The sequence below is a fragment of the Oryctolagus cuniculus genome, chromosome 11, assembly GCF_051225735.1.
Source record: "Oryctolagus cuniculus isolate XC-2025 breed Fujian yellow rabbit chromosome 11, ASM5122573v1, whole genome shotgun sequence".
Lineage (NCBI taxonomy): Eukaryota > Metazoa > Chordata > Mammalia > Lagomorpha > Leporidae > Oryctolagus > Oryctolagus cuniculus.
The window spans coordinates 77,945,724-77,964,709 of NC_142877.1; the positions used below are offsets into that span (position 1 = coordinate 77,945,724).

Here is an 18,986-nt window from a genome sequence, read left to right on the forward strand (position 1 = left end):
TTTTTCTTTCCAGTTGTGCTTTTTTTTTGAGAGGCAGAGTGGACAGTGAGACAGAGAGAGAGAGAAAGGTCTTCTTTTACCATTGGTCTACCCTCCAATGGCCGCCGCAGCCAGTGCACCGCGCTGATCCAAAGCCAGCAGCCAGGTGCTTCTCCTGGTCTCCCATGCAGGTGCAGGGCCCAAGCACTTGGGCCATCCTCCACTGCACTCCCGGGCCACAGCAGAGTGCTGGACAGGAAGAGGAGCAACCTGGACAGAATACGGCACCCCAACCGGGACTGGAACCCGGAGTGCCGGCGCTGCAGGTGGAGGATTAGCCTATTGAGCTGTGGTGCCAGCCCCAGTTTTCTCTTATAATATAGAGATAAAACTATATACCTCAATAATCTGTTTTAAGAATTAAATAATGTATCTTAAACACTTTACAAAACTATATTCAATATTTATTACTACCCCATGAAAAATGGGCAATTTATGAGAAAAAGGGCCAACAGAAATACTATTAAAGGCTTGGGGCCGGCACTGTGGCATAGTGGGTAAAGTTGTTGCCTGCAGGGCCGGCATCCCATATGAGCACTGGTTCGAGTCCTGGCAGCTCCACTTCTGATCCAGCTCTCTGCCATGGCCTGGGAAAGCAGTACAAGATGGCCCCAAGTCTTTGGACTCCTGCACCTGTGTGGGAGGCCCCGAACAAGCCCCTGGCTCCTGATCAGTGCAGCTCCAGCCCTTGCAGCCATTTAGGGAGTAAGCCAGCAGATGGAAGATCTACCTCTCTATGCCTCTGCCTCTATGTCATTCTGCCTTTGAAACAAATAAATAAATCTTTTAAAAAAGGGAGGGGCCCTAGAAAGTCAGTAAAATCACACAACCAAACCCAGAGAATAGAAACAACAAAAAAAGTTAACAGAAACAGTATTTGCTCCACACATATTCTCACAACTTTGAGTTGACAAAATAAAGAAAACGTTCATGAAAACATTAGATATTATACTCAAACTGAAACAAAAGAAAATAGATTTTGAAGGGAAAGGTTTTCAAAGTCTGATCTTTACTAGCTGTACAGATTATTCCAACTAATGGGATCTCTGCTCAGTTTTCCAATTATTTGAGTGTACCCAACAACACCATGCTTCTTATTTGTGCTATAGACTAAGATCTTAAATGCCCACTTAAATTTTGTAGTGGGAAGAGTGATGATGCACAGATCTAAATCAGAAACAGATATCTCTAGGGGTTGATGTTGTGGTGTACCAGGACAAGCTACCTCCTGCAATGCCAGCAACCCATATGGGCACCAGTTTGCATCCCAGCTACTCCAGTTCCAATCCAGCTCCCTGCTGATGGCCTGAGAAAAGCAGGTGCTTGGGCCCCTGCTACCCACATGGTAGACTTGGAACCTCCTGGCTTCAACCTGGCCCAGCTCTGGTTTTTGTGGCCATCAAGAGAGTGAATCATAGGATAGAAGTTCCTTCTCTTTGTTTCTCTCCTTCTCTCTGTAACTGACTTTCAAATAAATAAATTTTTAAAAACAAACAAAAAGACATCTCCTCTGTCGACAAGGTTGATCATAACATATGAGGGTACAGGAGTGATGATTATCTCAAAATATATACAATATGTATAAAGTATCTACTAACAGGAAATCAAAGTACATTCTAAGAAACAAATAGGGTGCTAGCACTGTGGTATAGCAGGTAAAGCCACAACCTGCAAAACTGACATCTCATATGGGTGCTGGTTTGTGCAGCGGCTCCAACTCCCTGCTAATGGCCTGGAATAGCAGCATAAGATGGCCCAAGTGCCTGGGCTCCTGCTACCCACATGAGAGATCTGGATGAAACTCCTGGCTCCTGGCTCCAGTTTGGCCCAGCCCTGGCCATCTGGGGAGTACACCAGTGGATGGAAGATCTGTCTCTCCCTCTCTAACTCTTTACTTTCAAATAAGTAAGTAAAATGTTTAAAAAATAAACTCACAAAACAATATACTACACAATGAATTATAATCAAATTATTTAATATGTTCTTTGCTGCAAGTTAATTGAAGATTATAGTTCTTACCTCTTTTAAACCACTAAAAGGTCCAATAGCTGAAACTGTATTTCCCTGAACCATAATGTAACAGTTTGTTAAGAGTTCCAATGCCTGTATGAAAACAACAGCAAACTGAAATTTAACACACTGAAAAATTAATGACAGAGCCAGAAACTGAAGTTTTCCACTCATAGAAAGTACCTTCAATGTAGATCCTTTGGGACCAATAAGCCGCTGTCTTCTTTTTACAAATCTTTCTTTATTTCTTACTAAAGAACCTATTTTAATGATGTCACAAGCAACATCATCCTGAAGAATTCGTACAGCCTTTTGGAAAAATAAAAAGAATATTCTTTAAAATTACATTTATTTTACAAGTTTAGGCTAATGACAGCTAATCACAAACATGAAAGCTTGATGATGGAGGGATCATGCAGTGTTATAGGCTGTCTAATGTTGATGTAAACAAGCAACATCTCCATAGCTCTAGACTTACCTGTTCAAACGAAACACTCCTTGCTAACAGTTTTATTAGATCTCTGGCCCTAATGATGATATATGGATCAAAAGTCTTCTTTGTAGTGCAGACGGTCATGCTACCTTCGATCAGGTCCAGGGTTGCCTTAACATGCTATAAAAGAAAGAGAAAGCAAATACACAGTTGTCTTAAAAAAATTCAGTTTCAGAAAATTATAGTCTCTCCTATCAAAACTATTTCTGTGTCATTAAGTCAACTTTCAAATAATATCAACTCCCTGAAGAAGCTGAATAAATGTAAATGACAGACATTTGATGACTTTCATACCTCACAGAATACAAAGGAAACTAGAGCAATTTGAAACCATTTACAAGGGTACTCCAAAAATTTGTGGGAAAGGCCGGCATTGTGGCACAGTGGGTTGAGCCCAATATCAGAGTGTTGGTTCAAATCCAGGCTCCACTTTCAATCCAGCTTCTGCTAATGATCCTGGAAAGACAGTAGATGACCCAAGTACTAGCCAATCATGTGGGAGAGTAGGATGAAGTTTCTGGCTCCTGGCTTCAGGCTGGTCAGACACAGCTGTTATGGCAAATGGAAGATCTCTTTCTCTGTCACTTTACCTTTCAAATACATGAATACATCTATTAAAAATCTTTTGGGGAAGTGGAATTAAAATGTTTATTTTAATGCAAAAAAAAGTCTAAATCCATGTAAAGTTTTTTTTTGTTTTTGTTTGTTTGTTTTTCAAATTTGACAGAGTTATAGACAGTGAGAGAGAGAGAGAAAGGTCTTCCTTCCATTGGTTCACTCCCCTAATGGCCACTACGGCCGGCGCTGCACTGATCTGAAGCCAGGAGCCAGGTGCTTCCTCCCGGTCTCCCATGTGGGTGCAGGGACCCAAGCACTTGGGCCATCCTCCACTGCACTCCTGGGCCACAGCAGAGAGCTGGATTGGAAGAGGAGCAACCGGAACTAGTACCCAGCACCCCAGCCGGGACTAGAACCTGGGATGCCGGTGCTGCAGGCGGAGGATTAGCCAAGTGAGCCACGGCGCCAGCCATGTAACGCTTTTTTACAATACATAGTTCCCATGAACTTTTTTAAGATCTTTCACATACTTGGCATTATAATACCTTGTACTTACTGGAATAAAGATTATCTCTAAGTTTAAAAAAATATACCTTAATCCTACTGAGGCCATAAAGACCTAAAGTAAAAATGCAAAGCTGTATAGTCCTATCCTAGACTCAATCTACTCTGCTGCTTAGAATGAGAATTGACTTTTCCTTTCAAACTTTTTTCTAGCTGGTTAGAGGGCTACATACAAAGCAAAAACAAGCTCTGCCCTGCTTAGAAAGAAGCAATAATTCAGAAAATCAAGTATTAACTCACAATAGGAAGAAACAGTTTTCAAGAATGCAAATAAAAATACTAGTTTCTTACTTGCGAGTTTCATCTCCATGCATTTTAACAGTGAATGAAGAACAATTCAATATATGGTTAGATCACCATGCATTTGCATAGAAAAAAAGTTTAATACTAGATGTAGACAGCTGTTAAAACACAACCTTACTGAACCAAAAGGCATACCAACTCCAGAATAGTCCTACCTGTGAGAAATATGTTATAACACAATCTAGGACACATGTCTATACACAAACACAAATGTGGCTAAGCCAAAAGCTTCACAAAACCATCAGGCCCTTATCACACATCAAATAACCTCATTTCAAAGGCTTGTTATAGCCACTGAATTTACTTCTTAATCCACTAATGGATTTCAATCACTAATTTGAAAAACAAAAATAAATCTACTGCTATAGGGGCATGGAAGCAGCTAAAAATAAGTGTAGGTTATACCCATATTTCTTTTAAAATGAAAGTTAAGGGGCAGGCACTGTGGCATAGTGGGTAAAGATGCAGCCTGCAGTGCCAGCATCCTATATGGGCGCCAGTTCAAATCCTGGCTGCTCCTCTTCTGATCCAGCTCTCTGCTATGGTCTGGGAAAGCAGTAGAAGAGGGTTCAAGTCCTTGGGCCCCTGCACCTGGAGGAAGCTCCTGGCTCCTGGCTTCAGATCAGCCCAGCTCTGGCTGTTGCAACCATTTGGGAAGTGAACCACTGAATGGAAGACCTCTCTCTCTCTCTCTCTCTCTCTCTCTCTGTCTCTGCCTCTCTGTGGCTCTGCCTTTCAAATTAATCAATTAATTAATTAATTATTTTTAAAAAAGAAAGTTAAGCAGGGAGGGTGTTGCTACACAGCAGGTCAAGCAGCTTCTTGGAATACAGAGTGCTGGTACTTAGTTTCAGTTTTTCTGCTTCTGATCCAGTTTCCTGCTAATGCACCTGGTAAATAGCAGATAATGGCCTAAGTACTTGGGTCCCTGTCATCCACATGGAGACCCAGATGGAAATGCTATCTCCTGGCTTTGGCCTGGCCCAGCTCTGTCTATTGCAGGCATTTCAGGAATCAACCAACAGATGGAAGATCTCTCTCTCTCTCTGACACTCTGCATTTCAAATAATTAAATAAGTCTTTTATTTTTTTTGAAGATTTATTTTTTATTTATTTGAAAGGCAGAGTTACAGAGAACAGAGAAGAGAGATGGACTGAGAGAGAGATTTTCCACTTACTGGTTCACTCCCCAAATGGCTGCACTAGCTGGGGCTGGACAAGACCAAAGCCAGGAGTCCAGAGTTTCCTCCAGGTCTCCCACATGGGTGCAGGGGTCCAAGCACTTTGGCCATCTGCTGCTGCCTTCCCAGGTACATCAGCAGGGATCTGGATTGGAAATGGACCAACCAGGGCTCAAACTGGCATCCATATAGGTGCCACCATTGCAAGTAGAGGCTTAACCTACTATGTCACAGTGCCAATCCCAGATAAGTTTTTTTTAAAAAATGAAATATAAATAATTAAAAGCATGACTCAGCTCAAACTAGACAGATAACATGGCAACCATTATAGCGTAGAACAGGCATTCAGAAATTTGGACTTCACAGGTAAGTTTCTGATACTCCACAATATCCCTGAAGTATTCAAGGTACATATACTTTCCATTTCTTAAAAAAAAAAAAACTTAAGGGTTGGCACTGTGGTGTAGCAGGTAAAGTGGCTGCCTGCAGTGCCGGCACATATGGGCGCCAGTTCCAGTCCCGGCTGCTCCACTTCCGATCCAGCTCTCTGCTATGGTCTGGGAAAGCAGTGGAAGGTGGCCCAATGTGGGCCCCTGCATCCGTGTGGGAGACCTGGAAGAAGCTCCTGGCTTCAGATCGGCGCAGCTCTGGCCATTGTGGCCAGCTGGGGAGTGAACCAGCGGATGGAAGACCTCTCTCTTTCACTCTGCCTCTCCTTCTCTCTGTATAACTCTGACTTTAAAATAAATAACTTTAAAAAAAATTTAAAGATACATACATTTTTCAAGGAAATTTAGTTTTATCAACTATAAGAATCAAGCTTACTGAAACTACTTAAAATACGAGGAGGGGTGAGTACCTGGACTAGGTGTTAAGCTGCCTGTTAAGATGCCCGCCTTCCAGTGCCTGGGTCTGAACTGAGCTTCACTACAGATTCCAGCTTCCTGCTAATGCACACCCTGGGAGGCAGCAGATGCAGATCTGGATTTAGTTCTGATTTCTACCTGGCTGGGCCAACAGTTGCAGACACTTAGGGAGTGACTAGTGGATGGGAGCTCTTTCTGTCTCTCTCTCTCTCTTTCTTTCTCAAAAAAATTAAATAACAAAGGAACCAAGCTAAACAGGTACTACACTAGCACCTTTGAAAGCAAACTCATCAATGTTTACTTAAAAGCAAAGATAATAAAAGAAAATTCTCAAAAAAATGTATAAAAGAGGCATACATGTTCATTCAAGGCTTTCTGCACCAAAGGCCAACATTCTTTCAAGTAAGCTTCTCTGTATTTGGGGAACAAAGTTGCAAAACTGCTCTCTTCCAGGAGTCCTCTGGGGTTGTCCTCTTTGGAGAAAGCTGGTTCCTTCCAACCATCAGGAACAGTGAGGAGCTCTGATTCATCTACAGAGGGCAAAGAATTTACACATCACACTTTAACTATATTCTGGACACTATATGCACACATTCACAAAATTCTGCATACTTTATTTCCACTTCCTCCTCCATTTTTCACACCACTGAAAAGTCAAAGAGCATGCCTCTGTTATTATCAACACACAATATACTGAAATTATTTGTATACATTTCAGTTGCCACAAAAGACAAAGTTCTTTAAGGGAAGAGACTTCTATTTTATATCCACACTTGTAGGTATTATGCCTGGCAAACAGTAGGTACTCAACAAGCTTTTAAGGCACTAAACTATCAGAGTTGATATCATTGTGTTTACATTGCTATCTTAAAAAACACAACCTTCTGACTTTCCTGTAGTAAAATCTGGGTATATATCTATATATATTTGTTTGTGTGTGACATACATGTTTATATAAAAAATTTCTAGGGGCTGGCATTATGGTACAGTGGGTTAAGCTACTGCCTGCAACACCACATCCCAATAAGCATCAGTTCAATTCCTGGATGCTCCATTTCCAATTCAGCTCCCTGCTAATGTGCTTGGGAAGACAGCAGAAGTGGGCCTGCCACCTACTTGGAAGTCCCAAATGAAGCTCCTGGCTTCAACCTGGCCCAGTCCTGGCCAATGTGGCAATATGGGGAGAGAAGTAACAGATGGAAGATCTCTCTCTCTCTCTCTGTTTCTCTGTCTTTGTCACTCTGCCTTTCAAATAAATAGCTTTAAAGAATTTTTTTTCTAAAGCCAATTTTGGTGTACGCTGATACTTTCAAGTTAAAAATCACTGGTATAGGATTTTAGATTTTCCAAAGAGCTTTCTGAGCCTACATCTATCTGCCTTTAATTTTCATATATGAAAGAAAGAGCCAATATTATTATTCTCATTTTCAGGAAAAGACATTCAATCCAAAAAGGTTAACTGATTCCCCTAAGGTAACACAAAGCTCACAGCCTAGCATTCTTTTCACTAAAAGAAAATGCTTCATTATTGGCTACAAACTATGTCCTACATTATTTATTAAAATTCCTGGTCCCAGACTTTAAGAACTCAGCATATCCAACAACTATACTCTGATTTAATTCTACCCAAAGGTATGATATAGACCTGCAGTATCATGATAAATTGGAAGTTTGTTAGAAATGCAATTCTTAGGCCTCACCTTAAATCTACTGAATCAAGAATCTCTGGGATGAGGCTGCCATTGTGGCATAGCAAGTAAAGCCACCTGCAACCCCAGCTAGTTTGTGTCCCAGCTACTCCACTTCCAATCCAGCTCCCTGCTAATGGCCTGGGAAAAACCAGCAGAGGATGGGCCAAGTGCTTGAGCCCTTGCCATCCACATAAAAGACCTGGATGAAACACCTGGTTTTGGCCTAGCCCAGCCCTGGCCATTGCGACCATTTGAGGAATCATCAATGGATAAACATCAATCTCTGTCTCTCCCTCTCTGTCTATAATTCTGCTTTTTGAATAAATAAATAAATCTTAAAAAAAAAAAATCTTTGGATGACAGCCAGAAACCTGTTTTAACAAAGCCCCAGGTCTTTTTAGACCATGTGACCTACCTAAGTTGGGCAAACTTGCTTTCTTTCTTTTTTAAGATTTTATTTTTTTAATTGAGAGGCAGAGAATTAACAGACAGAGGGAGAGAGAGAGGAAGGTCTTCCTTTGGCTTGTTCACTTCCCACATGGCCACAAAGGCCGGAGCGGGGCAGATCCAGAGCCAGGAGCCAGGAGCCAGGAGCCAGGAGCCAGGAGCCAGGAGCCAGGAGCCAGGAGCCTCCTCCGGTCTTCCCACACAGGCACAGTAGGCCAAGTTGGGCCATCTTCTACTGGCTTTCCCAGGCCATAAACAGAGAGCTGGATCAGAAGAGCAGCCAGGACACGAATCGGTGCTTATACAGATGTCGGTGCCGAGGTGGAGGCTTGGCCTACTATGCCACAGCACCAGCCCCAAACTTGCTTTCTCTTTCTTATGCTTACATCCACTTTGCTATTTCTGGTTCAAATCACAGCATATTAATTAGTCTTTATATACCATTCACTTCCCAATATCATTTATAAAAAAATTTTCAAGTTCAACAACAGTGATTATTTAAAATGCATATCAGGCCAAGTCCCTATCCAATTTAAACATCTGAATAAACTTCTGATTGGCTTTGAAAGCCATTTACTTTTTCTGCCTTGGGGGGGGAGGGTGTTGGGGGGATTGGAGTGGGTGACTCTTAACCTTATTCAGTAAACAAATAGGAGTTTCACAATAGAAAAAAATATAAAAGCCCCAAAATATGTAAAAATATGTGCAACCTCATTGGTAATCAAGAAGAGTCAAAAAATTGTCTAAAAATTTACTTATTTGAAAGGCAGAGTGACACAGAGAGAGATCAATCTTAATCTGCTGGTTCACTCCCCAAATGACCGCAATGGCCAAGCCTGGGCCAGACCAAAGTCAGCAGCGTGGAACTCCATCCAAGTCTCCCACATGTGTGGCCAGGATCCAAGTACTTGGGCCATCTTCTGCTGCTTTCTCAGGAGTATTAACAGGGAGCAGGACGGGAAGTGGAACAGACAGATTGGAACCTCTGCTCCAATACTGAATGCCATAGTCGCAGACAGCAGCTTAACCTGTTGTACCACAACAACAGCCCCAGAAAAGTTCAAATTAAAATCACAACCAGATACCATTTCACACCTACCAAAGTGACTAAAATTCAAAACGTACATATCTAATACCAAAGACTAAATTGGATTTAGAAGAATGAGAACTATCATCCAGTGCTGGTGCAAATCAAAACAGACACAATCTCTTTAGTGAAGAGTTAAGGCTACACAGGCCCTATACTTCAAGGATGCAAATCTTATGTTTATAATCTAGAGAAATTTTTGAGTGTGCTAACCAGATGACATGTACAAAGATGTTTACAGCAGCAGTGTTTATAATAACAAGTAATGGGCACAATGCCAATGCCCACCAATGGAAGAATAAAAAAAAAAATCAAGATCTATTCATACAATGGAAAAAAAAACAAAACTGCAGTGACAAGTGTCAGCCTGACTGAAAAACAACAAATCCAAGCCTCAGAAGTAAGACACGCAAAGACGCACACAGCCCACTTCCATTCATAAAAGATCCACGAGAGAAACGACTTTCTCAAACAGTTGGTAAGGTCTATGAAGAAAGGGAACATAATATTCATCAGGATTAGAATGGCTACTTCAGGCACCAGCAGGGAGCATACGGTCTAAGCAGTACACACTGGCCTTCAGGCGCATGATGGCACAACTACCGTACCTAACGGTCTCACTGCCAGTTTCTTGAGTGCTGGATGGACCATAGCTACACTATATTGTATATTCATACTTTCTGCAATGGATGTTATACACTAATTTTTTAGTACCTTCCCAATACATCCAGACCGGGAGTTCACGATTTTTAACATTTTCTTTAAGGTCTGGTTGAGCAACCCCTGGGATCTTTCTCTAGCCTCTTTTCCTGTCATTCACACAGGAGAAAACGGGTAAAACCGGACTACAACGCAAGAGAGCAATTAAAAAAGAAGGCAGTCTGAAGACCAGGAGCTGCATCACCTAATATTCTAGCGATCCGACAGAAATAATGCTACAGGTTCCCAAATTCCTTTACTGTCTGACGAACTAGAGGCAGACGTGCCAGGTAGCACCTTCCCCCATCACTACGTCTGTCTCACCCCTTCACTATCAGCGCTCACTCCTATATTAAACGCTAGTCTTCGTTCTGTAAACGAGCCGCCACCTGGGTGCTGCCAGGTTCTGCAGCGGCCTCCCAAACTTTTACAAAAGGGACTCCGCAACAATTTCGCTCTGCGGGCCTTCAGCAAACGCAACGAGTTGGGAACACGTGGCCGGCACTAAACCGGCCAGCCATCCCTGCAGGCCCGTCCAACATTCCAAATCAGCAGCAATCACAGATACTCAACTACGCAGGAAAGGGTGCAGGCGGCCTCAATACGTCCACAACCAAGAAAAGAAAAAAAAAATCGCACATCAACCTCCAGAAGCCCCAGGATTCGCTTCTCATACACACTCACCTGGGTTCTCTGGCTTCCGCTTCTGGTTACGAAACTCACTTTTCCCACCGGCAGCAGCCGACCCGCTCAGTGAAGAGGACGCCATCTTCTAATTGCTTCCGGTGGCGCCGGAACTGAAGCCGTCTTTAAATCCCGCCGGCTGACATCCCTACACTCAAGATGAGTTCCGCGGAACTCAGGCGAAGAGATTTGCGCAGTCTCCATGCGTAACTACGCTAAAACCCACCTACCCAATCAATACTGCGCTTCTTCTACGTAGCCAATAGGGAGCCGCAGACGACTTCCCCCTGATGAATTACGAACAAGGAATTTGCATTCTGGGAATTGTAGTTTCCCAATAGGAACAAGCTGCAGCAGGCCTTAACGTCAGTGTCACGTGGTCTCAGAGGCTAACCCACAACGCCAGCCTTCAGAGTTTGGCTCCTGAGTGCAATCAGGCTGTCATTGACGTCACTCATTCATTTGTATGATAATTAAATATGCGCTAGGTGGATATACGGTTCTCAAAGGCAAGAAGTTACTGTAAAAGGTACTGTTTATGTGAGACTTTGTAATAGGCACTTTTTTTAAAAAGATTTATTTATTTAATTGAAATTCAGAATTACACAGGCGGAGAGAGAGGTGTTCCATCTGATGGTTCACTCCCCAATTGGTTGCAACGGCCGGAGCTGCGCTGATCTGAAGCCAGGAGCCAGGAGCTTCTTCCAGGTCTCCCACGCAGGTGCAGGGGCCCAAGGATTTGGGCCATCTTGCACTGCTTTCCCAGGCCATAGCAGAGAGCTGGATTGGATGTGGAGCAGCCAAGACTCGAACTGGCGTCCATATGGGATGCCGGCGCCTCAGGCCAGGGCGTTAACGCACTGCGCCGCTGCGCCACAGCGCCAGTCCCATAATAGGCACTTAATTATCTCTGATATTTGAAACAAAAATAAAGGTAAATGAAATTCTGTAATATAATTTTGTGAAAGACAAGGTTTCAAAATCCTTTGTTCTTTTTTTTTAGATTTATTTATTTATTTGAAAGGCAGAGCTACAGAGAAGCAGAGGCAGAGAGACAGAGGTCTTTCATCTGCTGGTTCACTCCCTAAGACAGCCAGAGCTGGGCTGATCCAACAAAGCCTGGAGCCCTGAGCTTCTTCCAAGTCTCCCATGAGGGTGCAGGGTCCCAAGGACTTGGGCCATCTTCTACTGCTTTCCCAGGCCATAGCAGAGAGCTGGGTTGCAAGTGGAGCAGCTGGAACGAGCCAGCGCCGAGATAGGATGCCGGCACTGCAGGCAGTGGCTTTACCCGCTATGCCACAGCACCAGACCCTCAAAAATCCTTTTTTTCTGATGGGTAACTTTCTAGGGTGTTAGTATTTCCCTTTCTAAGTCTGAGGAAGAGTATTCAAGGGACAGTAGAGTATTCCCTCCTTATCCTTGGAGGATACATTGCAAGATCCCTAGTGGATACCTGAAAATAACAGGTAGTACCAAATCCTATCGATACAGTGCTTTTCCTCACATACATACCTTTAATTAAGTTTAATTTGTAAGTTTACCACAGTAAAGGTAACTAATAAAATTGAACAATTATAACAATATGCTAAAATAAAAATTATGTGAATGAGATATCTCTCAAAATATTTTATTGTACTCGACTCACTCTTCTTCTGATACTGCAATGGTAATGCATGCCTAAGTGATGAGATGCGGTGAGGTGAATGGCACAAGGCGCTGTGATGTGCTTAGGCTACATACCTTCCCAAACCTTCCCACACAGGGTACATAGGAAGGAGAAATTACGGTGACTGAGTCTGCGAAAAACAAAATTCAGCAGAAGGAGAGCTACTGTAGTTCAAATAGCCTAAATTGTCAAGGAATGACTCTCCTCTACCCACTGCTGTGTACCACTGATGTAAAGCTGCATGGAGAGGTTTATCATTGCCATAAAGAACTATACTTCTAAAAATCCAAAAGGTCTTAGGATGCTGAAAGCAAGAGTTTGAATGATGATCTTATTGTATGTCATTTTTAAATTTTCTGTAGCACAAACAGGAGAAATCTTCACTAGACTTAATTCTTTGCATTAATGAAAGGGGAGTGTTTGTAGGAAATCCATCCTTGTATATCTTCTATAAAGAATTAGATTTTCATATATTTGGCCCATGAAACAGATTGTTACTTATGGAGAGGAGATTCTCAAGACACATGGTCATGTGGATTTTTGTTACCCTGTGTGTCTTATAATAACAGGGATTTATCTCTATTACAATTTGCTCAAAAGAGATGATAGTGCTCTATAAAAGGATAAATAGCAAGTGAAAATTATAAAATGAGGAGTAATACCTTTTTGATTTTTTTTTAAATTTCCTATCCTGTTCATTTTTGTCTTTTTTACTGAACAGATGTTAACCAAGAGTCTCATTCTGTTTACACCGTCGTGGGAACCCTGCAGTAGCATCTTCGTGGCGGGTGTTTGTTGTTGCTGCTGTTCAAGGCTTTGTCATGTTGTCATGATGGGTATGCTGGTGACACCAGCTTCCGGGGCACAGCCTGGTGCACTGAAGTCTGCTCCCTCTTCCTGCATGTGGAATCATCCTGCTTTTCTGATCCTTTCAGTCTGAACATCCACTTTCCTGTGAGTTCTGAACCCCGCACCACTCTGAGGTGAGTAGGTTGTTGGGCCCCTAACATCCCTCAGCCCCACCACTGCCGACAGCAGTTAGGATCTGTGCGAGGCCCTGTCTGGGCCTGGGGTGGGAGCTGGGGGTGGCCTGCTTGGCACTTATGCATTTCGTGGGAGCAGATGGGAGTCTAGATGTTTCTTGGCAGGCTGGTTCCTCTGAAATCGAGAGCTGCAAAGGATCACTTTTGTTTTTCTTTTTTTTAAAAGATTTATTTTTTATTTATTTGAAAGATAGCGTTACAGAGAGAGGTAAAGGGGGAGAGAGAGAGAGAGAGAGAGAGAGATCTATCTATCTTCCATCCACTGGTTCTCTCTGCAAATGGCTGCAGCAGGTGGAGCTGAGCTGATCTGAAGCCAGGGGCCAGGAGCTTCTTCCGGTTCTCCCACGCGGGTGCAGGGGCCCAAGGACTTGGGCCTCCTGCTGCTGCTTTCCCAGGCACATTAGCAGGGAGTGGAGTGGCAGGGACTCGAATCAGTGCCCATATGGGATGCCGGTGCTGAAGGCGGAGAATTTAACGAGCTGCCCCACAGCGCTGGCCCCCAGGAGTAATACCTTTAATGTCACAGATATCCTATAAAGCATGGGTTTTTATCTTTATTTAAAGTAACTAGTCTCTATTAAGTGGAAGGTCAGACTTTAAATCAGGGCAATGTGACCATTAACAGTTCAGAAAAGCTATTAGGAGCTGCAAATGTGTTGGAAGGAAGACTGGGGGAGAGGAGCTGGGAAGAGAAGAAGAAGCAGTATCTGCATAAATAGTACACTTTGCTCTGTAATAAAGTTTTCTACAGACATTGATTCTCATAAGTACATTTTTAGTTTTATTCATTTCGATTTAGTATTGTTGGTCTTATTTGAGGAGACTTGGGAGTTCGACGGAGATGGGAGGGAGAGGTAGCTGTCCATTGTTGCCACTATTGAGTCTGTAAAACCCATCCTTTTAAACACTACACTGTAGTAGGCCAAGGGTTCATTTGCCTTTTTTCTGTTTTAATATATCTTTCAAATCATCACTGGAGATGATGTAAAAACATGGATAATTAATAAAAGTGCTAATGTTCCTAAGGCTCTCTCTACACCCTCTATTGCAGGTGACTACACCAGAATGATCTTGTCAGATTTCCAAAGGAAAATATTTTTATCATGCTACAACGAATTATTCCTGTATTAAAAACGTTCTTTCTCTTGCCTAACTAAAAAAACCCTCATATAGTCAACCAACCTACAACTAAATACACAGTGTAAAAACTGGATCCATATGACTGGAAGTTAAGTGAAATTAAAAAAGGACTGTTCCTTCACTTCCAGGAGCCTACAGTCTACCATAGATGGTATTGCAAGAGTAGGCAGTAATCAAAAACAAAGCCTTATTAAAAAATAAATCTAGGGGCAGGTATTGTGGCACAGTGGGTTAAGCCACTGTGTGGGGCACTTGCATTCCATAGTGGCCTGTGTGTTCAGGCCCCAGCTCTTCTGCTTCTGCTCCAGCTCCTTACTAATGCATGCTGGTAGACAGCAGATGAAGGCTAAAGTGCTTGCGTTTCTGCAATACCTGGATGGAGTTCCTGACTCCTAGCTCTGGCCTGGCTCAGATCCATCAGAGCATTTTAGCATTTAGAGAGTGAAACAGTAAATGGAAGATCTGTCTGTCTCTCTGTTGCTCTGCCTTTCAAATAAATAAAAAGAAAATAATAAAAATATAAGTATCTCAATACAACTGATTAAATATTTAAAAATTAATTCTAATTAGTGAATTAATATATACTGAATGGTTTATAAAATTGTATGGCACATGGTGCTTTTCGTTGATGAAAATATGCAGTAAAATATAGAAAAATATGCAATAAAATATAGCAAGACAAAAAATATAGCATATGTGATGCTAGTAGTTATTATAATAAGTAGCATGATATAAAATTTAACAAATGGATAAAGCTACATAAGTTTTAGAGTGTGCAGCTTTTCCTCAATACATATATTGAGTGTTTTAGCTTTAAAATAGCTCTAATGCTTAAAGACTGTTATTTACAGAATTTTCATATTAGTAGAGAACATGATGGATAATTGTATGTGTCAACTTGACTGGGCCTTGGTAGGCTAGATATTTGTTCAAACATTATTCTGTATATATCTCTGAGGGGATTTTTGGATGAGAATAATATATAACCCAATGAGCTTTGAGAAAAGGAGATTGCCTCCAGCACTTATCCATTCAGTTGAAGACAACACAGCAAAATCTGATCACTATACTCCACCATCAGGAATTCTGCAGCAAATGCATTAAACTGTAGCAGTAGCTCTTCTCCTGGCCTCCAGGCTGCCATCCCACCCTACAGATTTAGGACTTGCCAGCTTCTATAAACATGTGCACCAATTCCTTTAAAAAATTAGTAAATTATCTATATAATGATTCAATATGATATATTATTATATATGATACATAATAAGCATATATGATGGTCACTATCACTGCTGTTGGAAAAGCATACAGACTTGACAAGAAAATATCACACATCCACCAGATTGGCAAAAAAGGAAGAAATACATTTTTATAATTATAATGCTGCAAGAGAAAGGAAGCTGGTAGAAATGTAAATGGTAACACTTTTATGCAAAGCAATCTAGCAATATAAAATGTACACATTTTTCTGCAGCAGTTCCACCTTGGGGAAACTATAAAATAGAAATAAACATCCGTTCTATTAGAATGTTGGTACAATTGTGCTGATTACTAGCTTCTGTACAAATAGTTAAGTGAAATGGTCTTTGAAGTCATACTGACTAGTTTACTGCCTGCCAGGTAGTCTGGGTAAGTTTCTTACCTGCTTCTCCTAAGTTCCCTAAAATGACGAAAAAAAACTTGCTATGAGACAAACATCAGTAGGTGTTAGCTATTATTTTTAGTGACAAAATTGTAAGAGCTTCTTGACTAGGAATTTGTGATATAATTAATTTGATGTTACTTAACCATCCATAGATTAAACCATGGAGACACTGGGTGATAAAAGGCAGATACAGAACACACACACACACACACACACACAGTATGATATCATTTTTACTTTTTAAAAATTTTTTTTTTTTTTTGATTTTGGTAGTTTTTTTTATTTTGTAAAACTATGTATTGTGATGGTTGAAAGTAACAATTTAAACAGAGACTTACAAGCATTTAATACATACCTGGGACTGGGATAACTCCTTTACAAACATTACCTCCTTAGCATTTTCAACAAAACTACCTAGAAAGCATTATCTGATGTGTACACCAAGAAGAAAACAGGCTTGGAAGGGTAAAGAAACTGTTCAAGAATGTTGTCACATAGCAAATGCAGAATTAAATCTTTTTTATTTTTTTTTTTATTTTTTTTTTTAACTTTTATTTAATGCATATAATTTTCCAAAGTACGACTTATGGATTACAATGGCTTCCCCCCCATACCGTCCCTCCCACCCACAACCCTCCCCTTTCCCACTCCCTCTCCCCTTCCATTCACATCAAGAAAACATTACTTTTTAAAAAAAATTTATTTTAAAGATTCATTTATTTATTTGAAAGACAAAGATAAGAGAGGCAGAAGCAGAGAGAGAGAGAGAGAAGTCTTCCATCCACTGGTTCACTCCCCAAATGGCTGCAACGGCCGGAGCTGAGCCGATCTGAAGCCAAGAATCAGGAGCCTCTTCCCAGTCTCTTACAGGGGTGCAGGGGCCCAAGGACTTGGACCATCTTCTACTGTTTTTGCAGGCCATAGCAGAGACTGGATAGGAAGAGGAGCAGCTGGGTCTGTCTTGAACCAGCGCCCATATGGGATGCTGGTGCAGCAGGTGGAGGCTTAGCCCACTGAGCCACAATGCTGGCCCCCATGTATCTTATATATGCAGCTTTATATACACAGCTTTAAGAACTTAACCATACCTCCCACTTTGAACCCTCCCTCCGTTCTTTCCCATTTTTCTTTTAATTTTTGTGATAGCATGCTTTCAATTTATTTTATAATCACAGGCTTAATCCTCTAGTATATAAATAATTCAATGAGTAGAAAGTAGAAAGACCACTGTTCCTCAGGTGTATAGACAGAGCTATACACAATAATCAAATCTGCAGATGTCAGTTTCACTCATACACATTACATTTTTTGTATTCTTACAGTAGCTACCACATGTCAGAGAAAACATACAATATTTATCTTTTGGGGATTGGCGTATTTCACTAAACATAGTAGTCCGCAATTGCATTCATTTTTTTTGCAAAAGACAAAATATTTTTATGACTGAGTAGTATTCCATCATGTGTGTGTGTGTATCACATTTTCTTTATCCAGTCTTCAGTTGATGGACATCTGGGTTGATTTCATAACTTAGCTGCTGTGAATTGAGCTGCTATAAGCATGGGGGTGCATGGAACTTCTTCATATGCTGATTCATATCCATTGGCTATTCTCAGGAGTGGGATGAGTGGGTCCTACAGTACATGTATTTTTAGATTTCTGAGGAATCTCCATACTGTCTTCCATATGATTGTACTAATTCACATCCCCACCAGCAGTGTATTAGGTATCTTTTTCTCCGTACCCTCACCAGCATTTGTTATTTTTTTATTTTTGGATGATAGCCATTCTAAACTGGGTGAGGTGAAACTGCATTGTGGTTTGTATTTGCATCTCCTTGATGACTAGTGGTCCTAAGCATCCTTTCAGGGGTCTATTGGCCATTTTTATTTCATCTAATCCTTTGTTTTGTAAAGCAAACCATTGAGTCAACACTTTTTAAGCCCTTTAATATTTTAGATACTATCCTAACTACTTGGTTCTATTGTATGTGCTGAACATAATAACAATGATAACAATATATGAATTATGTGTTTGCAGCTGATTCATAGTGAAAAGGGATCTTGGAAGATACACATTAAACTTTCAGGCTGAAACTAAACAATTAGAAAAGAAGGTGAAAGTAAGCAAAAACACAAAAAAAGAAAGATATATCTCGAATACAATATGTATGACTTGATCATATTTATGTAAAACTGTCTGTGGGGCCAGTGCCGTAGAATAACAGGTAAAGCCACCACCTGCAGTGCCAGTGTCCCATATGGGTGCCGGTTTGAGTTCTGGCTGCTCCATTTTTTTTTTTCTTTTATGCCCTTTTGTTTTGTTTTTGATCCAGGATCTCATCAAGATCATTGCTTTTGGCTCTTTCCATAGTGTTTTTTTTTAAAAGATTTATTTATTTATTTGAAAGGCAGAGTTACAGAGAGGCAGAGGCAAAGAGAGAGGTTCTTCCATCCACTGGTTCACTCCACAGATGGCTGCAACAGCCAGAGCTGTGCCAATCTGAAGCCAAGAGCCAGGAGTTTACTCCAGGTCTCCCACATGGGTGCAGGGGCCAAGGACTTGGGCCATCTTCTACTGCTTTCCCAGGCCACAGCAGAGAGCTGGATCAGAAGTGGAGCTCTTCCGATCCAGGGAGCACTTCCGATCCAGCTCCCTGCCTATGGCCTGGGAAACAGTGGCAGGTGACTCAAGTGCGTGGGCCCCTTCACCCATGTGGGAGACCGGAAAGAAGTTCCTGTCTCCTGGCTTTGGATCCTCCCAGCTCCGGCCATTGTGCCTTTTGGGATGTGAACCAGTGGATGGAAGATCTTGCTCTCTGTTTGCCTTTCTCTTTCTTGCTTTCTGTAACTCTGCCCTTCAAATAAATA

At 41.5% G+C, this 18,986-nt stretch overlaps 1 protein-coding gene and 1 long non-coding RNA gene across 6 annotated transcripts in view; one reads left to right on the top strand and one right to left on the bottom strand.

Annotated features, from left to right (window-relative positions):
- Positions 1-10,712, bottom strand: part of KRR1 (KRR1 small subunit processome component) — a 19,154-nt gene extending 8,442 nt beyond the window's left edge. For 2 of the 4 annotated variants that reach the window (XM_089307444.1, XM_002711261.6), the window contains exons 1-5: positions 10,623-10,712; positions 6,372-6,544; positions 2,528-2,662; positions 2,233-2,358; positions 2,059-2,142 (exon numbers count right to left, since the gene is read on the bottom strand). In XM_089307444.1, the coding sequence (XP_089163570.1) occupies positions 2,059-2,142; positions 2,233-2,358; positions 2,528-2,662; positions 6,372-6,544; positions 10,623-10,707 (603 nt within the window). In that variant the 5' untranslated portion in view covers positions 10,708-10,712. The remainder of the gene's footprint in view (positions 1-2,058; positions 2,143-2,232; positions 2,359-2,527; positions 2,663-6,371; positions 6,545-10,622) is intronic. The other 2 variants (XM_089307446.1, XM_089307445.1) reach the window with 1 other exon arrangement.
- Positions 10,713-10,978: 266 nt separating this feature from the next.
- The window catches only part of LOC108176667 (uncharacterized), a 73,022-nt gene continuing 65,014 nt past the window's right edge, over positions 10,979-18,986 (top strand). For both annotated transcript variants that reach the window (XR_007919505.3, XR_016216173.1), the window contains exons 1-2: positions 10,979-11,151; positions 13,010-13,271. This is a non-coding gene — a long non-coding RNA (uncharacterized LOC108176667). The remainder of the gene's footprint in view (positions 11,152-13,009; positions 13,272-18,986) is intronic.